The following is a 27,711-nucleotide window of genomic DNA, read 5'->3' on the forward strand; positions in this document are numbered from 1 at the left end:
GACAATCCTAAATATTAAGTATACCTTTTTTTCTGACTTTAAAGTGTTTCTCCTTCATCCCCCTATGCAGGTCCACACTGATGGCTTATTTTTAAAATTCTTTTAGTCACTTCATTGGTTCTAACAATACAAGCTCCATGATTTTAGAAAGTGAAGGACTCTACAGTGTATAAAGGCTATATAACTTAACCAAACAGAGCACATTCATATGCTGGCTTCTGTGTGGTACATCAATATTGTAACAAGAACATAAGCACTAGGAGAGAATAAGAGGAAAATCAAAGCCTTATCCCTACTGAATTATTTACCCCATTGTTGAGAATATCAATGAGGGAGGTGTGGCCACCCTATGAAGGCAAATTGAACTGAGCTGTGGTCACAGAGCCGCCCTAATGCTCCCCCAGTCAACTATCATTGGTTTCCTTTAGATAGCTATGTACACACAAAAGCTTACATACTTCAGGATGTTGTCATCACTTTTTGCTATGTACTAGAATCCTGGCAGCTTCTCAGATTTAGAAAAGCATTAACGCTAAAAACAAACATAACTTGGGTCTGCCCTTTGGGGTGATTCAGGGTGGCTGTTTTATTTGTAATAGTTCAAAATTTTGAGATTGTCACACCTAGCAACTACTATACCTTTCTTCTGCCAACTGCATCTTATTCTTCCCACCTGTAGTATTTTCTCCCATTCTACATGTTTTTTTCACTTTCTTGATAGTGTCCTTTGAAGAACAAAATTTTTATAAAATCCAATTCATCTATTTTTCTTTTGGTTGTTTGTGCTTCTGGATCATATCTAAGAAACTGTTGTCTAATGCAAGGTCATAAAGATTTACTCCTGTGTTTTCTTCTAGGAGTTTTATAGCCTTAGCCCTTACATTTGGATATTTGTACCATTTGGAGTTCATTTTCATATATGGTGTGAATGTAGGAGTCCAGCTTCATTGTTTCATGTGTGGATGTACAGTTGTCCCAGTATCATTTGAAAAGACTGTTCTATCCACATTGAACTGTTTTGGCACCCTTGTTGAAAATCAATCGACCATAATTATGAGGGTGTATTTCTATACTGTCAATTCTGTTCCATTGATTTACATGTCTGTTCTTATTCCAGTACCACACTGTGATTGCAGTAGCTTTGAACGGAGTTTTGAAACCAGGATGTGTGAGTCCTCCCACTTTGTTCTTTACCAACATTGTTTTGGTTATTCTGTTTCCTTGATTGCCACATGAATTTTAGAATTAGCTTGGCAATTTCTGGAAGGATATCAGCTGGGATTTTGATAGGAATTGCAGTGGAACCATAGGTCGATTTGGCAAGTAGTGACATTTTAATAAGATTATCTTCCAGTCCATGAATCCAGCATGTCTTTATATTTATTTAGATCTTCTTCAATTTCTTTCAACAATTTTGTACTTTTCAGTGTGAATCTTGCACTTACTTGGTTAAATTTTTCCCTAAATATTTTATTTGTTTTGATGCTGTTACACATGGAATTGTTTTCTTAATTTCATTTTTAGATTACTCATTGCTGGTATGTAGAAATAATATTGATCTTATATCCTACAACCTTGCTGAACTCATTTATTAATGCTAACAGTTATTTTCCTAGATTCCCAGGAATATGTCTTGTGGTCTTCCAGTTTCCCAGGAATACATTGGAACATTTCAAAGTCTCTGTGGACATCTCATTCCTAAGCTTTTCTTTTTAAGCTTTTCGGTTGGGCTGTTTTTTGCCCCAAACTGTTAACCATTGCCCAATGCAACTGCCATGTTAAAATATTTGCCTGATAATGTTTTCCAGAAATTACCCGTGAGGTGTGGCTTTTCTTACTAGGCAGCTCTCAGTCAGGTCAAAGGCAAGCCTTTCAAGTGAGGTCTTCCAGGGGACCACCAGACATGTAAAACAATGACAGTTCTTTGGGAATGAGCCTTTGAAGGCCCTTCCAGTCCTTGCTGCTCCTTCTGGTACCAGGAATGTGGGCTGTTTTTCAAGGCTACCACTGGCATGGAGAGCAAAGGTCAAGGACAAATTCAAGCAACACAGATCTCATTGTTCTTACAGAAATTAATTTGTTTTCCTTGAATAAATTGCTCCCCAATGTGCAGTAATCCTGTTGGTTAAATCTCCAGAGTTCAGAAGAAGTTGATTCTGACCATTTTTGCCAGTTTTGTTGTTGTTGTTACTGGTATTGTTGCTTCTATGGAGGGATGAATTTTCAGATGTCCTTCCTCCTTCATTTTTACTGATTTTCCTGCAATATTTTTAAAAATCTCTAAAGTCACAATGACCATAGGCTAATTAAATATTTATCATGGGAGATGATTAAGGAAAAAAGAAATAAAAAGAGAAATAAATAAATAAAAAGAGAAAATATAATTCTTATAGAGGCTTTCCCAGATGGGTAGATGAAGTTTGAAAAGGTATTTCTATATTTAGTGCTTGCAAAATTAAGGTTAAAGTAACAGATGTTTTAAAACCCCCCCTTTTTTTCATTCAGGTTAAACACAGGCTTTAGAGTCAGAAGTGAGTTCAAATTGCAGCTCTGCTTCTTACTAGCTTGATGACTTAGGACAAGTTATGTAACTTCTTTGGGCCTCAGTTTCCTCATTTGTACAATGGGGTAATATGTCTATCACATAAGGTTACTATGAGGATTAAATGTTAAATGCTGATCACAGATGACTGGCAACCCAAGAGATATTAGTTTTGATAATTATCTTTATAATATTCTGCAAAAATACGTTAATAATTCTTGAGTAGAGTTAACCTAAAATCAGATATTCTTTCCTTGCTTTCTGTTTTTTCTGGGTTTCTTTTTCCCCCTTATTTGTTTTAAAGAACTGAGAAAAAAAAAAGAAAGAATTAAGAAGAAAATCTATTCCAGCATTTTGGAATAAAATTTTGTTCCCCAAAATTAATTTATTTTATTCATATATAAACAAAATGTTATTTATTCAGCAAATCTTTATTAATACCTAGCAAATATTAGGCACTATGTCAGGTACAAAAATAATAATGACAATAAAGTGTGGTTCCTGCTCTGAAGTTGCTGACAGTCTAGGACAGTGACAAGTAAACAGGTGATTACATACACAGTAACAAAGCTATGATACAAGAATACACATGGGACTCTGTGATGGGAGTATGGCTTTCACCAGTTCCTCTTGGATTTGTCTCTTCTTCTTTCGATCCAGAACCAAGGAATTAGCCCTATTTTTATCTTTTACTGGGTAGTTTAAATCATGAAATTTTAAGGAATTTGTAGAGATGAAAGAAAAATACCTTGAATTATGGAGGACAGTAGAAATAGTACTTTTTTTTACAGAGCAGGGGTTTCCTACCAGCATAGTCACTTCTTGGGTTTTTAACCTGAAAAGTTCTTTGGCATATTGTTCTATGCTAGCCACTTTTTTTCTATTTTTTTGTTTGTTCCTCTTCTCAACTTTATCATCTAGAGTCCTGGGTAGTTCCCAATGAAAGAGTGTTTTATAGATTCTAAGGGTGATTTATAGGTAAAGACAGAAAATGATTTTTTTTAACTTTCAAGTTCCATACCAAAAAAAAATGAATATAAGCTTTCATGGAAGTAATTGAAAATGCAGATAATTTTAATTCCATCCCATTTTTCAGAATTCTCAATCAGAATCCTTTGACAACAGTTGAAGATTCTTATCTTTTTAAATTGCCAGCATTAAAATATTTGTAAGTATTGCAGCAGTTTCATGGCTCATGAGACAATTTCTGCTCTTTTTGAGTTTTGTCAAAGATTGAGTACTCTGGCTAAAAAGTCATAATTTAGGTTTTAACTGGGTTACTGAAAATAAGACTTATTGGCAAAGAAAACGGTTAAAAATATATATATATATATATATGGGTAAGACAGCCAGCAGAGAATGAGAACAGTGTTGAAGAACACATATAGTTATGGAAGATGTAGATGCATGTAGGAATGTATTTATTCCAGAAAGCAAAAAGGAATAAGGGGTACATTATTTTTTTTTAAAAGAGTGATCAAAAGAGGTAGATGCAATTGAAAATGAGAAGTTAGGATAATAAAAAATGATTGTACTGTTCAACACCAAGGTCATTCATTTGATGATGCAAATTTAAATTTCTTCAGTAAGAGCCCTTTAGAATTATCATCCATGGCAAGTAAGAAGCCAGAACTGAAGTAATCACATGTTAAGTATCTTTTTAAGTTTAGAATTTTTGTCTGGGTTTTATATCATGCATGTTTGGGCTTCTCCTTCAGAGACATGGGAACAACACAAGTGTCACTTACAACAATTGAAAGCATCCTCATGATGACCCTTGATTTGGAAAAACTGTAAGTTGATTTTTCTTAATTTATTTTCACTCAATTGTTTTTTTACGTTTGTTTTATTATTTTCTTAAGTCAAATTTATTTATGTATAATTTTCATTTAACAAAATTCACTATTTTTAAATATACGGTGTGATGTGTTTTGACAAACGTATAGTTCTGTAGCCACCACCACATTTGAGGTCAAGAAAACTTCTGCCCTCCCAAAAGACCCGTCATGTCCCTTTGTAGTCAATCCATCCTCCTCCCACTACCAGGCCCTGGCAACCACCAATCTGATTTTTTTCTGTATAATGTTGCGTTTTCCAGAATATCTTATAACTGAAAGCATGTGTTATATACCCTTTTGTTTTTGGCTTCTTTCACTTACCAGTCTCTTTGGAGCTTCATCTGTTTTGTTCCACTGTCAGTAGTTCATTCCTCTTTACTGCTGAGGAGTATTCTAGTTGTGTGGATACAGTTTGTTTATGCATTCATCATTTGATGAACATTTGAGTTGTTTCTAGATTTTTGGCTATTATGAACAAAGCCTCTGAAAACACTCACATGTGTGTGTGAACAAATGTTTTGTGCGATCGTATGTTTTCATTTCTTTGGGGTAAAATACCTAAGGGTGGGATTGCTTCATCATATGCTAAGTGCATATTTAACTTTTTAAGAAACTGCTGAACTGTTTTCTAAAGTGCCTGTGCCATTTTGGTTTCCCACTAGCAGTCTATGCGCGTTTCAGTTGCTCCACATCATCACTTGATCCTTATATTTGTTTTTAAAAAAAATTTAGCCTTTCTAGTAGGTGTGCAGTTGTATCTCATAGTTTTTGCCAGATTTTGCATTTCTGTAATAGCTGATGATGTTGAGTGTCTATTCATGTGGAAATATCTTTTTAAATGAAGTGTCTGTTCAAATCCATTTTTTAATTGGATATTTATATTGAGTTTTAAGAGTGCTTTATATAAAAAGCAATGGAAAAAGTCCTTTCTCTAAGATATGTGTTTAGTAAATATCTTCTTCCAGATTGTGACTTATCTTCATTGTATTAAAGTGTCTCTGAAGACTAGAAGTTTTAAATTTTTGATGAACTCTAATTTAGCAATTTTTCTTTTTTTCATATTTATTTAATTAATTTATTTGGTTGTTCTGGGTCTTGGTTGCGGCAGGTGAGCTCCTTAGTTGCGGCTCATGGGCTTCTTAGTTGTGGCATGCAAACTCTTAGTTGCGACATGCACGTGGGATCTAGTTCCCTGACGAGGGATGGAACCCGTGCCCCCCTACATTGGGAACTCAGGGTCTTAACCTCCAGGGAAGTCCCTTAGCAATTTTTCTTAGATGGCTTGTGCTTTTTTGTGTCTTATCTAAGAAATCTTTTTGTGAGACCCCACTGTGTAACCCAAAATCACAAAGATTTTCTCCTATGTTTTCTTCCAGAAGTTGTGTAGTTCCATTTAGATCTGTGATTCATTTTGAGTTAATTTTCTTATATGTTGTGAGGGAAGGATCAAGTCTCATTTTTTTGCAGTTTAAAAACTATTTCTGTAGGACCCTATTGTGACAGTTTATTACACAACTTACTGCACCTTATACTGTGCCATCCCTCCTCCAATATGGCAAGCTAGTAGAAACTTTCTGTTATACCAAGGCTAGATGAGGGGATTGCACGAGATTAGTATGGGGAAAGGACCCTGCATTTAGCAGTCTGTTCCAACCGTCTTTGTCAGGTCAGCTGACAAATGACTCTCTTCACCACGCTGTCACACATTGGTCACTGCTCTAGCCTCGTCTTCCTCAGCCTCCAAAAGCGTCTGCCACAATTGCGATCCCTCTCTTGTCAGCTAGAGGCCCTTCTCTCTGGATATTAAAAATTATTTCCCTATGTAACTACAATACTGTTAACACACAGTATTGAAGAAATTAAATTCCTACACAATATTACCTAATAAAGAGTTGCTATTCAAATTTCCCCAGTTGTCTCTCTCATATAATTTTTCTTTTAACAGCTTTTTGAGGTATAATTGACATATAATAATCGCTGTTCACACACACACACACACATACACAGCAGGAAGACATCACCAAAATCAAAATGTCCATCACCTCAGAAAGTTCCATAATGTCTCTTTGTAATTCTTTCTACCCATCGTTCCTTGCCCTTCCCAATCGCCGTGCAACCATTGATCTGTTTTTTGTTTGCATTTTCTAGAATTTTTTGTTAATGGAATATACAGTTTATACTTTTTTCTAACTGGTTTCTATCTCAGCATGATTATTTTAATCTTCATCCATATTGTTGTAGATATCAGTAATTAATTTCTGTTTATTGCTGAATAGTATATTTCTGTATTACGATTTGGATGGAAGTTCTTTTATTTATTTATTTTTTGAACCTGGATGTTCAGTTGTTCCACACCATTTGTAGAAAATCCTATCGTTTCTCCACTAAATGCCTTTGAACCTGAAAGTCAGTTGTCCACATCTCTCTACTTCTGAAGTTTCTATTCTGTTCCTTTGATCTTTTTGTCTATCTTTACACTACTATCACAATGTCTTGAAAGTGTAGCTTCATAAGCATTGAAATCAGTTACTTAGTTCTTCAACTTTGTTCTTTTTTAAAGTTGTTTTAGTTATTCTAAATTTTATTTCCATATGAATTTTAGAATTGGCTTGTCAATTTCTATAGAAAAGCCTACTGGGAGTTTGATCTATAAATCAATTTGGCGAGAATTGATGTCTTAACAATATTAAATCTTCTGATCCATGAATACATTATATCTCTCCATTTATTTAGGTCTTCCTTAATTTCCCCCAGCAATATTTTACAGTTTTCAGTTTGCAAGTCTTTTACATCTTTTGTCAGATTTATTCTAAGTATTTTATATGTTTGATTCTGTTATAAGTAGTATTTTAAAACTTTGCTCTCTGATTGTTTGTTGAGATAAATTAATCTTTTCGTATGTTGATCTTGTACCCTGCAAACTTGATAAACTCATTTATGAGTTCCAGTAGCATTTTTGTATATTCTGTCAGGTTTTCTACATAATCATGTTATCTGCAAATATAGTTTTACTTCTTTCTTTCCATTCTGAATATCTCTTTTCTTTTTGTTGCCCTATTGCACTGGCTAGAACCTTCAGTGCAATGTCAAATAGAAGTAATGAGAGCAGACATCCTTGCCTTTGTCCTGATCCTGGAGAGAAAGTACTTTGTCCTTCAGCATTAAATATGATGTTAGGGTTTTTGTAGAAGCCATTTATCAAGTTGAGGACGTCTCCTTCCATTCCTAGTCTACTGAGGGCTGTTTTTTCCTTTAATCAGGAATGGATGTTAGATTTTTTCATTCTTTTCCTTCGTCTATTGCAATGATTATAAGATTTTTCTCTTTTCTTTACTTAATTTGTTTATTTATTTTGGGGTGAATTGGGTCTTCATTGCTGCACGCAGGCATTCTCTGGTTCTGGCAAGCAGGGACTACTCTTCATTGGAGTATGCAGGCTTCTTATTGCAGTGGCTTCTCTTGCTGCAGAGCATGGGCTGTAGGTGCACGGGCTTCACTAGTTGTGGCACATGGGCTCAGAAGTTGTGGCTCATGCACTCTAGAGCACAGGCTCAGTAGTTGTGGTGCACGGGTTTAGATGCTCCGTTGCACGTGGGATCTTCCCGGACCTGGGCTCAAACTCATGTCCCCTGCACTGGCAGGTGTATTCTTAACCACTGCCCCACCAGTGTTGTCCTGATTTTTCTTTTTTATTGTAATAAGTTGGGTAAATTGATTTTCAAATATTAAGCCAACCTTTCATTCTTGAGATAAACCCTACTTGGTCATGATGTATCATCTTTTTATATATTATTGTATTTGATATACTAAAATTTTATTAAGAATTTTTGTCTGTGTGTTCATGTGAGATATTGGTCTATAGATTTCTTGTAATGTCATTGTCTAATCTTGATACAGTGAAAGTTAGCCTTATAAAAAAGTTGGGAAGTATTCCCTTCGCTTCAACTTTCTGGTAGAGCTTGTGTAGAATTGGCATTATTTTGTTCCTTAAATGTTCAGTAGAATTTATCAGTTAAGCCACCTGGACTTGAAGCTTTCTTTGTTGGAAGGTTTTACACTGCACATCCAATTTCTTTAATATCTTTATTCTTTAATAAACTTCAGTAGTGCATGTCTTTAAGGAATTTTTTCCATTTCATCTTGAATTTCTTGGTATAAAGTATTCTATAATATTCTCTTATTATCCTTTTACTATCTATAGTATTTTTCTGTTTTCCATTTTATTTATTTCTACTTTGATCTTTATTGTGTTCTTTCTTCTCTTACTCTGTGATAAATTTGCTCACGTTTTTCCAGTTTAAGGTGGAAGTTGAGGAAGCTGAGTACAGCATTAGCAATATCCCACATGTTGACATATTATGTTTTCAGTTTCAGTGAGTTCAAAATAGTTTCTGATTTCCCTTTTGATTTCTTCTTTGACCAAAAAGTTACTCAGAAGTGTGTTGTTTAGTTTCCAAATATTTGGAGATTTTTCGAGTTTGTTAATATCTAATTTAATTTCATTTTGGTCAGAGACATATATTGAATGCCTAAAATCCTTTAAAAATTTTTTTAAGTATAATTTTTAAATTTATTCTTGCTGCGTTGAGTCTCTTTTGCTTCACCTGCGCTTTCTCTAGTTGCGGCAAGCAAGGGCTACTCTTCATTGAGGTGCTCCAGCTTCTAATTGGATGGCTTCTCTTGTTGCAGAGCACAGGCTCTAGGTGCATGGGCTTCATAGTTGTGGCACACAGGCTCTAGAGTGTGGGCTCAGTAGTTGTGACGTATACGGGCGTAGTTGCTCCGCAGCATGTGGGATCTTCCCGGACCAGGGATTGAACCCATGTCCCCTGCATTGGCAGGCAGATTCTTAACCACTGAACCACTATGGAATTCCCAATTCCCATATTCTTAATCTTTTGTGTAGATCCATATTCCAATCTGGTGTCATTTTCCTTCTGCTTAAAAATACTTCTTTTAACATTTCTTATAGTGAAAGTCTACTAGTAATGAATTCTTTCAGCTTTTGTATGTCTGAAATAGTCTTTATTTTGCTTTTGTTTTGACACATCTGGGTATAGAATTCTAGCTTGATAGAATTCAATTCACTACTTTAAAGATGTGATTCAGCTGAGTTCTCATTTACACTGTTTCCAACAAGAATTCTGCTGTTATTGTTATCTTTGTTCCTCTGTATGTAGTGTATAATTTTTTCCTCTGGCTGCTTTTAATTTTTTTTCCTTATTGCATGTTTTGAGCAATTCGATTATTTTTTGTGCCTTGGTGTAGTTTTTTCCATGTTTATTATGCTTTAAGTTCATTGATCTTGTTAACTTAGTGGGATTATAGTGTTTACGAATTTGGAAAAATTTTGGATATTATTTCTTCAAGTTGTTGTATTTTTCCTCTCCTTCATGGACTCTAAGTACTCATGTATTAGGCCACTTGAAGTTGTTGCACAACTCACTGATGCTGTATTCATTTTTGTTGTTGTTTTGTTTTGTTACTCTTTTTGTTTCATTTTGGACTGTTTCTAATACTATGCCTTAATGTTCACTGACACTTTCTTCTGAAGTGTCTAATCTGCCATTAACCTCGTTCAATGTCTTTTTAATTTAGACATAGATTTTAATTTCTAGAAGCTCAATTTAGGTCTGTTTTACATTTTCCATGCCTGTACATAACATTTTCAGCATTTAGTCTGGGTTTTTTAACATATGAAATACAGTTATAGTAACTTTTCTTCAGGTATAATAACTTTTAAAATGTTCTTTTCTGCCAATTCTAACATCTGTATAGATTATGGGTTAGTTTTGATTGATTGCCTTTTTCCCTCACTATGGGTCATATTTTCCTACTTCTTTGCATGCTTGGCAATACTTCGTATGATCCCCGATATTGTGAGTTTTAGTTTCTTGGGTGCTATATATATTTATATTCCTGTAAAATGCTTGGGTTTTGTTTTGGGTGAAATTAATTTACTCAAAACAGTTTTATTCTTTTAGGTCTAGCTTTTAAGACTCGTTGGGTAGGAGTCCAAGTAGCCTTTAGTCTGGAGCTCATTATTTGCAACTACTGAGACAAGTCCTTTCTGAGTATCATGAGGTTTTACAGTCTGACTTGTAGGAACAGGTACTATTCCTACAACCCTGTGTGATATCCAGTTATTATTAATCCTTTCATGTGGTTCTTTTCCTGGCATCAAGTAATTCCTCACACAAATGTACTGACTAATACTTTGTTGAATTCTCAAGAGATCCCTCTGCATATCTCCAGACTTCTTTTTCTGTGCACTTCTTTTCTGTCTGATAGTCTGCTTTGTGAGCTCTAGTTACCTTGGTTTTCCCAAACTCTTAGCTCCATTTCCTCAGTCATGGAGTCCACCAGTCTCTGCCTGGACTTCTCTTCCCTGTACCATGACCTGGAAACTCTCTCAGAGAAGTAAATTAGGGCAATTATAGGGATCAAGTCATTTATTTCCCATCTCTTGTGGAATCACTGAACTTTATTGCCTGAGGTCCAGTTTCTTGAAAACTTTTGTTTCATATGTTCTGTTTGATGTTTTCATTGTTTCGGGTGGGAGGTTAAATTGGTCCTTGTTACTTCATCTTGGCCAGAAGCCAATAATATTCTTTTAAGTCTGTTTTGTTTTGATACAGCATCCAATTAAAGATTAGGCATTGCATGTTACGTCTTTGTTTCCTTTAATCTAGAATATTTCCCTACCATTTTTTTTTTTTTGGTCTTTATGACATTGGAATTTTTGAAGAGTCTAAGCCAGTTGTCTTGTATATTTCCCCACAATCTGGATTTGTCTGTTTCCTCATTAGATTCAAAGTAAACATTTTGTGGAAGAATACTATATAGGTGATGTATTCTTCATACTTCAGCACTTCAGGTGGCCCAGTGCTAAGTTTGATCACTTGATTAATGTGGTATCTTCCATATCTCTCCATTGTAAAGTTATTTTTCCCCTTGGTAGTTGATAAATAATATGTGGAGTGATACTTTGGGATCAGTGAAGATCCTACTTTCAAACAACTCTTCACCCAACTGTGCATCAATGATAATCCTTGTCTGAATCGATTATTACATTGATAGTTGCAAAATGACACTTTTCTTATTCTGTCATTCCCTGTGCATTTATTAGCTGACATTATTCTATAAAGAAGAGCTCCCCAATTTTCATTTGAGTATCATTATGAACTCATGTGCTTTTTTAAAAATTAACTATGTTATACCTTATTATAATGATAATGTTATTCTTTTTTTTTTTTTTTAATTTATTTATTTTTGGCTCTGTTGCGTTTTCGTTGCTGTGCGCGGGCTCTCTCCAGTTGAGGTGGGCGGGGGCTACTCTTCACTGCAGTGCGCAGTCCTCTCATTGCGGTGGCTTCTCCTGCCGCAGAGCACGGGCTCTAGGAACGTGGGCTTCAGTAACCATGGCTCCCGGGCTCCGGAGCGCAGGCTCAGCAGCCGTGGCGCACGGGCCCAGCCGCTCCACGACACGTGGGATCTTCCCGGACCAGGGCCCAAACCCACGTCCCCTGCATCAGCAGGCAGACTCCTAACCACTGTGCCACCAGGGAAGCCCGATAATGTTATTCTTTAGAATGTTCCTTTTGTCCAGATTTGGCCAATGCGATCTCTGTTATTGTTAAACCACACGATGCTTTTTTATGACTAGAATAACTTGTAATATATTACTACTCACAGATAGGACCTGAGAAAGGGACTACAGAAGGTGCGGTCTTATTCAGACTCTTCTTAGAAGTCTGCCTTCTTCCTGTGTACTCTCAACCCAAAGTGAGGCTTTCGGGTTGGAAGGAGATAGTTCTGAATTAAACTACAGATCAGTGTCACCCAATTCTAATCCCTATTCCCTTTTTTCTAGGCATACCATACCTACTGCCATCCTCATCCTTCTGTTGGGCACCTCTGTCCTCCTCTATATTTATTTACAACAGTCAAGAGCAGCAATTGGCCAACCGGCCCCTATCCAGTTCTTCAGTCCATATGCCCCAAGAACTCCTTTTTGCACGGGTCTGTGGTGGCCTTGGCCTACCTCTTCTACCTACTCAAGTAACTCTTTTACCACGAATTTAATTACCTGTGTTTCCATTTATAGGATCTTACCTAGACGTATGGCCTGCTGCCTCTGCCAATTTAAAAATATTATTGAGGTTGTCTATAAGACAGTCAAGCTGTGTTGTGACAGTGAATGCCTGACAGACGTCACACGTTGCGGTGAGTCTCAACTGTGGGATAATAAATTTTTAATTTAATACTTTAATTTCTAATCCATGATGATATATTTTAAAATTCATGATGTAATTGCATTATTTTAATCCATACATTCAGAGTTCCAGCTCCCTAAGTTTCTAAGAACTACCCCCTTGCTAAAAATCAGATTCTTGGTTACATTATTAAGCTAATAATAGCTCAGTTACATTGTCAGCTTAATAATGTAACTGATCCGCATACATAAAGGAACAAGAGAAAGGAATGGTTGGGGGAAGGGAATTAACATTACTGGCCTCATATCCTATGCTGTGCCCTCTGCAAATGAGAACACATTGATATAGTGCCTCACAGTTTGTAAACTGGTTTTATATACATTTGGTCTCAAGTATCCTTTGTCGTATACAACAGGTGTAAATACATTTTTGTTTATTTTGTTTGTTTCTGCAATTTTGTAAAGAGTACAAGTGATGCTGTTTTATGTCCTGTTTGGAGCCTGAGAGTTTCTGGTTCCATAACCAGAAGCTGCTACCTAGCCCTTCTAATGGAATGGAGAGCTAGTTTATTCTTAGACTGTCCAGGTCTGACCTTGCTCCGAATCTCAAGCTTTTCTATCCACAAAACACTCAGGGGCTTTCAACTATTTTTCTATATATTAGATTTATCGGCACTAACTTTTTAAAAAGTGCAGGCTCGCGTTTCCTGGCGCAGTCCGCTTGCGCCCTGGGCTGCATACACGCGGTGACTGTAGGATGCTGCACTTGGTACCTTTTGCGTTCCAATCGCGGGTGACAAAACCTTGCTGGTGTGGGAGCTGAGCTCTGGACCCACGGCGGAGGACTTGCAAGTGAGACGAGCCGGAGCGGAGGGCTGGGTGGAGGAAGCCGCCCCGCGCCCCAGTAACTGGGCGCCCCGAGGTACTGCTTCAGTACCTCATTTGCCTGTGGTCTCCGCTGATAGGAATCTTAGTTCTAGAGACGACCTGAGCAGTCAGCTCGCCCCCATAGACTTTTTTTTTTTTTTTTTTTTTTAATTTTTAGGTACGCGGGCCTCTCACTGCTGTGGCCTCCCCCGCCGCGGAGCACAGGCTCCGGACGCGCAGGCCCAGCGGCCATGGTTCACGGGCCCAGCCGCTCCGCGGCATGTGGGATCCTCCCGGACCGGGGCACGAACCCCCATCCCCTGCATCGGCAGGCGGACTCCCAACCACTGTGCCACCAGGGAAGCCCCCATAGACTTTTGAGAGATAGTCCCCAACGAAAGGCATTGCCTCCTAATGCTTCTCGAAGCTTAGGATTTCAGAGGGAAACTTGTTCATGAAATGAGAAGTGTTTGGAGTTGCAGCCTCACCACAGTTACCTGTGGCAAAGGGCTGGGGGAATATAAGGGAATGGGCGGTTTGGTTTCCTGGGCCTGAAATTTCCTGCACTTAGTTAGCGTGGGATCACCCTACAGCATTCTCTGTTCACAGTCTTCTCCCAGTTTGGCCTTCTGTATTCTGTCTGAGTCTTCACAAACACAGCAGTGGGTGGTCCTGGGTTCTATGCCATCATCAAGTTTTATTCAGCAGTGGATGCCCACAGAGTCCAAAAGGCATGCGACCAGAAGCAGCTTTTTCATACATGTCCAGTGAAGGTGGGTCCAAATGTGGAATTCTTCGCTCTACTGGGATGAAGTGCTGAATTTAAAACTAATAGGCCATCAGGAATTCCCTGGAGGTCCAGTGGTTAGGACTCTGCACTTTCACTGCTGAGGGCCCGGATTGAATCCCAGGTCTGGGAACTAAGACCTGGGGCGGGGGTCGAGGGTGGAAAGGCCACCGTTTGTACAGCACTGTGGTGTACAGAGTACACTCAGATGCACTGCTCCACTGATCTCCCAGTTCCACAGTTGTTTCTTTTTTCTTAGATGAAGAAACTCGAACTCATGATGGTTAAGTGACTTACTTAAGGATCATTACAGTAAATGTGGAAACTAGAGGCCAAACCATAACTTAACTGATGTTAAACCCCATGTCATTTTATGCTCACCCTTAATTTAAGAAATCTTCACAAGAGTCTTCCTTATATTTACTTTTATGTGGATTTTAAATGTGTGAGGGTGACAATTTTTTTAAATTAATGAATTATTTATTTATTTCTGGCTGCGTTGGGTCTTGTTGCTGAGCGCCGGCTTTCTCTATTTGCGGCGAGCGGGGGTTGCTCTTCATTGCCATGCGTGGGCTTCTCATCGCGACGGCTTCTCTTCTTGCGGAGCACGGGTTCTAGGCACATGGATTTCAGTAGTTGTGGCTCACAGGCTCTAAAGCACAGGCTCAGTAGTTGTGGCACACGGGCTTAGTTGCTCTGCGGCATGTGGCATCTTCCTGGACCAGGGATCGAACCCGTATGCCCTGCACTGGCAGGCGGACTCTTATTAATCACTGTGCCACCAGGGAAGTCCCGAGTTTGACAAACTTTTGTCAGATGTAACATAAGGGAGGCTTCATCATCATCATCATTCTCAAACTGCCTATTCAAAAGTCCCTTAAGATTCCAGAAAATGGTTAAAGTATTCTTTAATGCATTGTAGAAACCTTATTCCATATGAGCATACCATCCAATTTTACTTTCCCAGAATTAACATTTCATTATGTGCCTCCATTCAGCCACCATTCCTTTTTCAAGGACCTTTTCAATTCCTCTGAATAAGTGAGTGAGACTTAGGTTTCCCAGACCTTTCCCTTTATAATTGTGTGTCTTCTCGGATTGGCTTCTTGCTCTGGCTACTTTCTACTGACCTTGCTGCCTCTTCTCACCCATATTTCTTTACTCACTGATTTCACCTTTATTGAATCTGAGAACTCTCCTCAGATGTGACTCTAGGTACACTACCTCCCACTTCTGTACCCTGTTTAACACCCTCTTCAATCCTGGCTGTACTCCCTGGGATTGAAATGATTTTGTGTCAGACATTCTTAAATTTGCGGACCATACGACCATTTCACATAACGACTCAGATATTACAGATGGTCCTGGAAAGATTGTGAAACAGTTACTTGGTATCAGTTGTGAGTAATGAGTTCTTTTCTTATATTGGACATTAAGACCATTCCATAAGCGTAGGTTGTGAGATTTTCACAGCATAAAGCCCGGCACTGATAGAGTAATGAAGAAAATGTTCTCCAAGTCACTATAGAGTTGAGAGGAAAGGGCATTTGTATTAGATTTCCTTATTTAATTCAGAGCCTTAGTTTACTACCCACACCCCTGAAATTGTTTCCTACTTTACTTATGCATTCTTTTTCAATTTTATTTGTTTGCACCGGGGTTCAGTTGCAGCAGGTGGGCTCCTTAGTTGCGGCTCAAGGACTCCCCTGTTGTGGCATGTGGGCTCCCCAGTTGCAACAGGCAAGCTCCTTTAGTTGTGGCTCGCAGGCTCCTTAAATGTGGCATGAGAACTCTTAGTTGCAGCATGCATGTGAGATCTAGTTCTCTGACCAGGGATAGAGCCCGGGGCCCCTGCATTGGGACCACGGAGTCTTAATCACTGCACCCGCACGGACATTCCAATTATGTATTATTTTATTCATTGGCAGGTATACATACTTATCTATTTTCCCCTGTGTTTTTTATAAATACAGAAAAGAGAATAACATTTTAAAATAAAATGAAGGAAAGGCCTAATGTATCTGAGTTTTTCTCAGTAGCACGAAGGGAAATGTTTTCCAGCAAGAGCTGTGGCAAGGTTATCCCAGATATGAACTGTCTCTACTACCGAGGGGCTCAGAGCCCTTCTGAAGACTGCTAATTATCCAGGACAGCTCCATTATGACTCACGGTACAGGGCCTAGCCTCCCATGTGACACTCAATATTTAAAAATTAGTCTTCATTTCTCATTCCCAGCAGGCAGCTTCAGTTGGAGAAAGTAATTTCATTTTCTTATGTACTCATTCCTTCACTCAGTCAACAGACCATCACTCCTCTATTTTATTGTATGCCAAGATCTATGCTTGTTTCTGGTAACAAGGAAAGCATAATATATGGTTCCTTCAAGCACTTAAGGAGCTCATAAACTAGTGACAGAGGAAGATGCACAAACAAATCAATAACGAATTAACAATGCTTTGACTTTATTTGTGTTATTTGAATTTTTATGGCTATATTTATGTACTATAGCCTGTTCAAAATGGAAATGGACATTTAAAGAAGTAGTGATGTAAAAAATCCACAGTAATATGTAAGTTCTTTAGAGAGTTAAGACTGGAAATATTTGCACTCTCAAAGAAGCTTGTTAATGCAGATGAACCTCTAATTCTTTTGGATGCTTTTTTGCATTTATAGAGGTATATGTATTCCCTCTTCTAACAGCGGTTAGTAACGTGGGGAGGGGGTGCTACAGGTTAAGGTCCGAATTCAGTGGCAGGTCCATCTTATCTCCTCTTCAGGTCATATTCTCAAGCAGGAGCTACAGGATGAGACGACTAAAACAGTTCACTTCCTTTGCTTACCCCCAGCCCCATAATAGGCTTCTGCTGGGTTTCCTTGGTTGCTTTCATCATCACTTTCACCACGAGAGGTCAGCGAACCTTCCGGTTAATCAGGGGCCCTGTAAATGATGCAGAAAAGTACTGACTTAAAAATAATAAATAACATGTATTTAGGGCTCACTGTGAACTCATTGCTTAAAATGTCCTACTTAATCTTCACAACCACTCTATGAAATTGGTATTGATAAATCTCAGGTGTATCCCAAATAAATCTCTACGTAGGGTAGTGATATTTTTAGGTCTTTTATGTCTTTAGGTTCATCTCGGCTTGCCCTAAACAGCTCCAGATGCCAAGAATTGACAAATTACTACTTTGGTTTCCATGGGTGGTCAAAAAGGATCATCAGGGTAAACTCTGCAGATTTTCTTTGACTAACCAGACTCTTTTCAACATTGAACTCCTAGACTTTAGAGAGAAGAATAGAACAGGGCTATGGGGAGGAGATGTGAGAGGTTTCCACATGGAAGTATCTGAGCATTGGCCTGCCACCTAGAATTAGTGATAATCTCAATGACTTGGATGGTGGTGTCCATAATTTTCTCCAGTATTTGTATGGCATATAATAAAAAATAGTTGTCCATATCTAGTCATTCATTTGCAAGTTTCAGTTGATTTTGAAGCTATAGCATACCTAAACTATTACCTGGGATTGCTGGAGTTTAGTTTTTATTTCTAACAACAGTATATGTTAAAGTCTAGCCTTTAATTCAAAGTCCTAACAGCTTCAGGATCTTTCTAACCTTGAAGAAAGGGAAAATACAGATATTGTGACACCACTTCAGAAGCAAAGCCTGAAGTTCTTCTGTGCTTTAGAGGTGGTGTTGACCTCCCACGAGTGCAGGAGTCCCAGAGTTGACATGGTTGAGGAAACTTTGGATAAGTTGGAGGAAGGTCTGTTTTCCAGTATGTGTGTGTGTGGGGAGGTGAGGGAGTGGGATTTCTCTTTTTTCCTTTCTTTCTGAAACTCCACTTTTCAGATACATCATCACCTTTTCTAAGCAAGTAAAACCCTGGGCAGAATTTTTCTGCTCGACAATATAGGTTTTTGTCTTAGGCGATACCTGACAGCACCTTAAACTTTAGAATTTTAGAACTGCCTGCCAAGAAGCTTAGGAGGAGGGTAAATTAGTTAGTTGTTTTGTTTTTTTTTTGGTTAATAATTTGTTTTGTGCTAAAATAGTCCTTCATATACAGATGTCTTCTGGCCTTCAGTTATCCCAACAAAATCATTGTCTGAAGATTGAAATAAACTCTTGTGTAAATGTTCAGTCTTTTGCCTCCTATAGAAGGGCCTGAGCGGTAAAAGTAAATGTAGATCCCTAGAAAGGGGATTCCAATTGGTGCTGAGTTGTTTCCTAGAATCCCTGGCACTTGGGCTTAGGATTTTAAGTCAGCAGCAGGGCTGTTAGCGAATGGAGTGGAGGAGGCTCCACCATCCACCTGAGTGGGTGGTGGTTGAGGAGAGGCCAGATCATCTGCACTACCACCAAATCTTTCTCACTGTATGAATCCAGCCCTTTACGCACACGAGAGCAGGGTCTGTAGCAGTGTAGTCTCAGCTTGTCCATTTGAAATCTGTGAGTAGTATGAGATTTGTGGCACGTTCTTGGTTTGCATTTGCCATGGAGTATTTTAGGAACTTCCAGAATACATCTGAGCAGTAAAAATGTGCCATGCCAGGGTATACCTGCAACAGAGACATTCACCCATACCCCAGTGTTGTTCCTGCCCTTAATCACTAAGATAATGTTCTAAGAATCACAGATGCATTTTTAGTTTTAAACATACTACCTAGAAATCAGTTTTTCAGATAGACATTTTAAATTCAACTCTTTTGGTTGTATTTAGGGTCGTTATCATTCCTTATGAAAAGTAAGGTAACCCGGAAGCTTGTTATTCGGAAAGCTATGACAGATGCATCCAGAAACTGCTGATTGTGGTTTTAGGTAAGACCTTTTTGATTGTCCTTAAAGTGCTTCAGTTTCAGTGAGGAAATAAACTTATTTGAAAAGTTAATTGGATGAAAATAATGTTTATCTACAACATTACATATTCTTTCAATCACCAGATGCTTTCACAGCAGCAATCTTAAATTTGTTCTTTGTGTCATTTATGAGAAAAATGACAGCAAATATTATTGTCCCCAGTGTTTAGATGTAGAATGACTTGCCTCAGTTCATTTGATCTGAGAAAGTGTTTGATCCACTTCTTCCTCAATTGCTTGCTTATCATACAGAGTAGTGTAGTGATTATAAGCCTTGGACACCTGTGTTTGAGGCCTAACTTTGTCTCTTACATTTTTTGTTGTTGTTGTTTCAATTTTAGGTTTTTGTAGCCAGAGACATTTGAAAGTATTTAATATCTCTAAGCTGCAATTTCTTTATCTGCAAATAGGGTTAGTAATTGAGCTTACCACCTAATGGAGATATTGTAAGAGTAAATGAGATGATGAATGTAAAAAGCTTAGAACTATGCCTGAAACATAGTAAGCAGACAAAATATATTGACTATTATTATTATCATTGTTTTTTTCTTGTTGAAAAGTTTATTAGATTATGTTTTTGGAATCAGTTTAATATCAGTCTTCATTTCTGATATATTGGGTGAATATGATTCTTATATAATAATCGGCTACGTTTTTGTGAGCCTTGAAAGTGGTCATGCTACTGAAGAGTGTTGATTGTGTTCCCTATCGAGTTATACAGCGGTGAGAATATCACAGTCTGTGCCCAAAGGAAACTTTATGATTAGTAGATTCCCAGAACAGAATTGCTCCCCTGCTTCACAGCCCTGCAGGCTTAGGGACTGAGAAATCCTCGCTAAGTTGTCAGAGACCTTATTTGCTTGTAAGAGTTGACCCTGGATTGGTCTTGGCCTTCCAGCCTGGGCAGTCCTTCCAGTGAAGTTTGACTTCCCTGGTCAGCAGGCAGAATCTCCATCAGCTGTCGACTCTGGGTAACAACATTTAAGAACCAAACTAAACGCCTTGGTTGTTTGTGCCTAATATGCCAAGGTACTCCTTATATGTACCCGAAACTCCTTAGACCTAAAAGCCTGGTGGCCCTTGCTTGCCTTGAGGTACATGGGCCAGTTTCTACCAGTACAGGGTTCAAATGCTCTCTCTCTGTGTCTGTGTCTGCAAAGCTTTGTTCATTGTATTTGGTAGAATATTGGTCCCAAGGAGTAGGCATTTGCCTTACTTCTAATAGGAAGTATCTATTATAGTCTGGAGGTATCTATCCCAGGTTTGAACTCCTCTTTGACCCCCACCTAATGCCTTCCTATATAATTGTATTGTGATTGAACATTTTTGTTTCCACAGCTTTTAATTTCTATGTCCTTATTCCTTTGTTATTATTTCTAAGATCATAAAGTTTTTGAACCAAAGTTGACACTTCTTATATATGTTTTCACAAATAATTATAATAAAAACTGTAGTGTCAGATGAGGGAATTTCTAGGAAAATGCTCTTATTTTCTGCTTTTAGAAAGCAAAAGAATGTCTAATCATTCGATGCTACCACTGTATACAGGAAGTTTTAGAACAAAAAAACTTCTGAATTGATCCTTGTTAACTTTATTTCAGAAAGTGGTAAAACAGGTGTGGCATATAGACCCTGTGAAGAGGTCACAGATGGTAGAACCGAAGAGGAACTACAGGATTTAATTCAAGTATGTGGAGATAAAACCTCAAGGGGTACACAGCCAATGTAGTCAAAATTCAAAACAACCAGCAGGATTTGGAAGACTTCGACAGGTCTACTCAGCTCTGTCTTCCTTAGGAAAAGGTGAAACTCTGAAACTGCTTTTGAGGCAGGGAATTTCTAGGACTTTTCCAAGTCCCGAGCCTTGTCTCTGGTGCCTTATTTGAAGTTTGGAGAGCAGGATTGAGAGTCATCAGTGTATGTCTACAGTAGTGGACACAGGAGAAGACACAGGCCTTTTAGAACTCCCCTCAAATACAATTGCAAGTATTTGGGAACAAAGTAACTATGGTCTTAAGTGTGATTATGCTACACTGTGATTATGTTACACTACATAAAAACTATTCATGCCTTTCAAGTAAGGCATATTACCCAGATCTCACCATCTCATATATATCTTGTGTTAAATAAGTTGCCAAAAAACCTTTCTGTAAACCAGTTATATGGATGCCTCGAATTAGAGATTAAGTTGTCAACGTAATTTCTGAAAGAAAACATTAATGTACTGCATATAGGATTTTTATTTAAAAGGAGCAAAAAATGTTTCATGTAATTGAGAGCTTAATTTAGGGCTGGATTTCTGATTATTTAACTTACCCCCCAGTCTTGCAAAGCGTGTTTTGAAGGGACGAAAGTAGAGAAAGAAAAGGTGGTTATGTTCTGAAAAATGAAAAAAATTTGAAAGTTTTTCCTGTACAAAATAAGTATTTTAATTTTAATTCAATTTAAGTCAGTCAAGGAAACTTTAAACGTTTCCATGTTTGGACTTTCAGAAGTTTAGCTTCCTGTGTAATGTGAGAGGAAAGGATTCCATATTTATACTAAAGATTTTGGAAACCTGATTATAACAACAGATCCACTCCTAAATGAGGCTAATCTTGGAATCAGTTCCATTTAGAAACCATTATGTGCTAGGCACTGGAAATAAGATGAAGCTCCTTCTCTCTTGGAGTTTAGGTGTTAAAGGTGTACCAGACAATTAAAAAGGAGTAAAATTAAATAGATTATGAAAAGGACTGTGAAGCAAGTAAACTGTGTGCTAGTTCCAGTATTTCAAGAAAATTACTTAACATGCTGACTTTAACATTCTAAGTGTCTTCTCCATGTGTGCACACAGGGTAGACCTCTGAAAAGTGACACTGTAGTTTTTTCTAGATTAATGGCTCTGTTGAGACAAGGCGGGATGGGGGAAGTTTTCCCATGCTAATGTAAAGGGCCATTCACGTGATTTTAGACTCTCTTTCCCAGAATGAATTGCTCACCTGCCCCAAAGCTCTTCTACAGAAGTTCTGGAGTCATCCCTGATTCAGTAGTGACCCCTAAAAACAGAGTGGGGAATGAATAATGAGACGTGAATACTGAGAGTTTGCAGGAAATGGCAACAATTTCAAATAATTATAAGGTGTATTCCCCTCCCGCCACCCTTACTGGTGCTCATTTTGCAGGTCAGCTACTTTTCTTGTCAGCCCTGTGGCCAAAAGGAGCAAGAATGTCTCTCAGACTTCAGCTTTGAGGAGGAAGAGTTCAGATTGCCAGAACTGGACTAGCACTTTTGAATTTCCCAGAATGCCAGGTCCTGTGGTTCCCTCGGGAAGCTCTGCATCTTTCCCAACCCCCCTTCACCACTGGGCTGCTGGAGACACCCATTAGAATGGCTCAAATGTGAACAATGACAAGAACAAATTCTGTAGGGGTGGTGGAATAACTTTTTCACAACATAGGCCTGGTCCTGTTGGTATTAGGACTCTTTAATTTAGGCGTCCTGCGATAGCAGCTCTTTTTCGGCCTAAGAAGGAAAAGCTCAGGGGTGTACAACAATTTCAGATGAAACTAACTAATATTCAATGACTATCTCTAACTACTCGGTTGTTGACTTCTATTAGTCATTATTCTCCTGGTTTTAGCTCTGATGTGGGGATTACAGAGGATTCAACATTTAAATCTTCATAATCTGTGTATTTGTAGCTTCAGTATCATTAATGACCCATAGTTTTTTATGGTTTGGGAAGAGTTATTGCTTTCATGTATCATGTAAAGGATTCACAATGATGATAGAGCAGCTAAGATTACAATAATGGCTAGTAAATTGTTCACATTTTCTCTACCTGTGCATCTATTGTATATATATGAGTTAGTTTAGATGTCAATATTAGTGAAATAATATAGAGGACTAGAGAACTTATTTTAAAAATCACTATTGTGTGATGATTTAAATGTATAAGTTCTTCCATAATTGATGATGTTGTGTCTTGAGAGCCTAGATGAAATTGATATACCTTAGTGATATACAGGATTTTAGCCTATGCTTTAACTTTGACAAAGCTACATCACTTTTTACTTTTATCTCATTTATTGAGAAAGAGATAACTGTTATTGTGTTGGCTTGAAACTGGTTGAAAAGGACTTGAGTCCTTCCTTATTTTACATTTACATAGGTAGGATCTTTAAACATAGGATATGTGGAGGGCATCCGTGCAACCATTCTAGGTTAGGAGTAGCAGTTTCCACTGCTGAGACTTCTGGTTTGGACATAAATGTTTTTCACAGCATGAAGATTATTAGCATTACCGCTGCTACAGAGATGAATGAGCCTAAAGACAAAATACTTCATGTTGTGTGTGCCTCAGGGTACTCAGACTAACGTAGTGACATCCCTGAGAGGCCAAGAGAGTGCTGCAGGAAGTCATATTTACTACTATAAATGTACTTGTGAAGTGAATTTTTGCTCATGCTGAGTTAACTGTATGACCTGTGAATCGTGGGAATCAGTGTAGGAAGCCTCCTCTAATAGTGAAGCCTGCTCCCATGGACATTAGGTCATGGAAGTGTGCTACTACGTAGTATGTATCCTGGAGGACAATGTCTGGGGATGAATTGGCTAAGATGATTCCTGTCAAACCACCTACTGTAAAAAGAAAAACTGAAGCCTAAAACTTATAATATAGTGGGAGGTCATATAGTATTACCTCCGTGAACAGTTGCTAACCAGGGACTTCCCTGGTGATGCAGTGGTTAAGAATGCACCTGCCAATGCAGGGGACATGGGTTTGAGCCCACGTCTGGGAAGATTCCACATGCCGTGGAGCAAAAAGCCCGTACGATGCAACTACTGAGCCTGCCCTCTAGAGCCCGCAACCAAAACTACTGAAGCCCATGAGCCTAGAGGCCGTGCTCTGCAACAAGAGAAGCCACTGCAATGAAAAGGCCATGCACCGCAACGAAGAGTCGCTATCGCTCAATGCAAGCAGAGAAAGCCCACGTCCAGCAACCAAGACCCAACGCAGCCAAAAAAAAGAAAAATTAAAGAGAGAGTTGCTAATCAGCTAGATACCTTTACTCCTGTAGCGATAGAAATAATTACGGTAGCTGATGCAAAGTATGCTCCCGAGTTGACAGCTATCCCTATGGTAAACATATGATGGGCCCATAAGAGAAATCCTAAAAAGCCAGTGGACATGACTCATACTATTCCCAAATAGCTGAACGGCACTTTTCGTCCTAAATAGTATGTAATGATATGTGAGTTTATAACAAACCCTGGTAGGCCATGAATACAGACTTCAGGGTGACCAAAGAATCAGAATAGGTGTTGGTATAGGATTCGGTCTCCTCCTGCAGGGTCAGAGAAAGTTGTGCTGAGATTTCTATCTCTTAACAATATGGCGATTCTGGCTGCTCGGACTGACACTGGTAATTACAGTAATATGGCTATAGTTGGGGAAGATTAAACTAATAGTGGTGTTTGGTATTGCGATATGACTGCTGGTTTTGTATGAAAGACTATAGTAATAAAAGTAATAATACCAAAAGTTACAGAGACACGGGCTAAATGTAAGAAGAAAATGGTTAGGTCGACAGAGGCTCCTGCATGGGCCAGATTGCAGGCTAGAGCTGAATATACGGTTCCACTGGTATCAGAACCAGATTCTACTATTGGTGATATGAGTAGAAGTAAGAATGATGGGGGAAGTAGTCAAAAGTTTATATGATTTATTTGGGGAAATGCTACCTCAGGTGTCCGAGTTGTTAGTGGCCCAAGTCAGTTTTCAAACCCTGCAATCATAATGGGTACAACTATAAAGAAAATTATTACAAGTGCAAGGACTGTTATGACTGCCTTACAGATTTGGACATCTCCAAGTAGCGCTCCAGGTTAGCATAGCTCAGCCTGCATTAATATACTTAAGGTGCTGCCTGCTACCCCAGGTCAAGCACCAAATAGTAAATATAAAATGCTGATAACTTTGTGATTGTTGAAAATAATCAGCAGTGTATGAACAGAGGTAAAAAGACTGAGTTAGCATTCGACTGTAAATCTAAAGACAGATTGAGCCCTCTTTCTTGAAAACCCTGCGGTGAATCAACAAATTGAATTGCAGTTTCAAAGAAGCAGCTTCAATTCTGCCAGAGATTTTCCTGTCTTTTTTCTCTTTTTTTCTTTCTCAAATGAAGGAGAAGCAGATTGAAGCCAGTTGACTAGAGGATTTGCCTGTTAACTAAAGTTTCCTGGGGTTAAAACTCATTGATCTCGTAAAGATTTGGCTTAATTACAATGCTTGCTTTGCATTCAATTGATGTAGGATGAAGTCTTGCAATCCTTATTTTTAGGAATTGAGTAAATTTTACTTGTTTAGGGTTTTGAAAGCTCTTGGTCTGAACTAACCTAAATTCCTAGTGCAGCACCAACAGAATGGGTGTTAGTGTAATAATCGTGTGGGTATTATGATTCGTAATGATAGGAAGGTTATTTCTTTGTATGTTCAAATTGTTTTACTTTTGTGTTGTTTAATGAAGGGAACATAGTTAGTGATATGGAGTATGTTAGCTGCAAGTAGAAATATATGCTGAGGACTGCTATGATGGCTATTTGTGTTGGTAGAATGATATTATCATTTTTGTTATCTCTTGGATAATTACTCATTTGGGTAAAAACCCTGATAGTGATGGGTGATGTCCTAATGATACTATAGTGGTGTCATGAAGAACCTGGGGGTAAGACAGGAATAAAGACACAGACCTACTAGAGAATGGACTTGAGGATATGGGGAGGGGGAAGGGTAAGCTGTGACAAAGCGAGAGAGTGGCATGGACATATATACACTACCAGACGTAAGGTAGATAGCTAGTGGGAAGCAGCCGAATAGCACAGGGAGATCAGCTCAGTGCTTTGTGTCCACCTAGAGGGGTGGGTAGGGAGGGTGGGAGGGAGGGAGACGCAAGAGGGAAGAGATATGGGAACATATGTATATGTATAACTGATTCACTTTGTTATAAAGCAGAAACTAACACACCATTGTAAAGCAATTATACTCCAATAAAGATGTAAAAAACAAACAAAAAAAAAAGAAAAGGATTTTGATGGGAGCTGTTTTATCTCATGTGTGTGATAATGATACTCTTGGAGTACATGATCTGGGCATAAATAATAATAAGAGAGTGTTGTTATGATATAAATTAGTATGTTTAGGATTGTTATAATTGGAATATACTTTATAATAGCTGTTATTCATCCTATATGGGCAATTGATGAGGAGGGTGTAATTTTTTCCAGGTGAGTATGGCTAAGTCTGTCTTAGCCTCCAGCTATGATTTATAATATCACTATGATTAATAGTATATTTAGCTTGATGGATGGTGACATGTGATATAAAACTGATAGGGGTGTATTTTTATCAGGCTGATAGCATCAGGCCTGTTGTTCATGGGATGCCTTGTGTGACTTCAGACACTCAGAAGTGAAATGGGGAAAGTCCTACTTTTGTGACAAGGGAGATTGTCACGAGGGTGGCTGCTGCTGGATTAAAGATTTTTGTTATTCATTGTGTTCTTTGACCAGAGTATATTAGATTAATGATAATAGCCATTATAAGTAGTATTGATGCAGTGGAATTTTTAAGGAAATATTTGTTGGATGCTTCTGTAGCTTATGGGTTCATGTTTTTTGTTAGAATGGGGATACCATTAACCAGTGTGAGCTTGTTATACAATTATATTTCCTGAGAAAATGGTCAGTAGAACGATAGTAAAAACAATGAGAGTTTATTAATACAGGAAGGATATACGACAACATTTTGGGGGTATGGGCCTGAAGCTCACTTAGAGAACCTTACTATATAGCATGTGGTGTAAAGTGGTAGCATGGAGAATGTAAGATTCTTAGGAAGAATTCAATTCCAGGAATAAGAGCATTGAAACCTCTATGATTTACTCTATCAAAGTAACTCTTTTGTCAGACATATTTCTTAAGTTTGTGGTGGGTTGCCTGGTATGATGACAGGTAGTGAAAACTCTCATATACATAAGGCTAATGTTATCAGTAAAAAAACTTTTTATAAGAGATGTATACGTTAATCATATCAAACTTCTGGGTAGGATGCCCAAATTCATAGAAAGGAGATTGTTAGATGTGTTTTAATGATGACTTGGGCCGTATATAATTCTGGCACCTAGGGATTGTCGAATGCTCCTAAAAATAGATTGTTGTGGAAATGTTTATTATAAGGAAATTGCCATATTCCCTAGGAATGATGGGGTGAATGGGCCTGCTACATTTTCTACATTGAAGACATATACAGGTTTTGATTCTACTTCTGTTAAATCAAGTGGGGCTTCATTGGATTTCTGCTACTGCGGAGATAATCACATTCTGGGTAGGGGTCAGGAGAAAATTAGTCATAGGTGTTCTCGTGTAATAATTACTGTTTAAAATGTAAATGATCCATTTACCAGTAAGACTGAGAATGGAATAACTGCTACATTACTTCATATGAGATTGTGTGTGCTACTGTCCCTAGGGCTCCAGTGAGTGAGTATTTTGCATGTGAAGCTCATCCAGATCTGAGGATGGAATAAATGGCTAGGTGTGATATGGCTAATAT

The 27,711-nt window shown here is 38.2% G+C and overlaps 1 protein-coding gene across 1 annotated transcript in view; it reads left to right on the plus strand.

Moving 5' to 3' along the window:
• Positions 1-22,380, plus strand: part of LOC116756386 (RAD52 motif-containing protein 1-like) — a 70,958-nt gene extending 48,578 nt beyond the window's left edge. The window contains 9 exon segments of the mRNA XM_032636638.1: positions 1,118-1,168; positions 13,352-13,447; positions 14,056-14,235; positions 17,352-17,477; positions 17,853-18,021; positions 18,979-19,047; positions 19,050-19,076; positions 20,716-20,801; positions 22,279-22,380. Of these exon segments, the coding sequence (XP_032492529.1) occupies positions 1,118-1,168; positions 13,352-13,447; positions 14,056-14,235; positions 17,352-17,477; positions 17,853-18,021; positions 18,979-19,047; positions 19,050-19,076; positions 20,716-20,801; positions 22,279-22,380 (906 nt within the window).
• The last annotated feature ends 5,331 nt before the right edge of the window (positions 22,381-27,711 follow it).

This window comes from Phocoena sinus, chromosome 7 (assembly GCF_008692025.1).
Source record: "Phocoena sinus isolate mPhoSin1 chromosome 7, mPhoSin1.pri, whole genome shotgun sequence".
Taxonomy (NCBI): Eukaryota; Metazoa; Chordata; class Mammalia; order Artiodactyla; family Phocoenidae; genus Phocoena; species Phocoena sinus.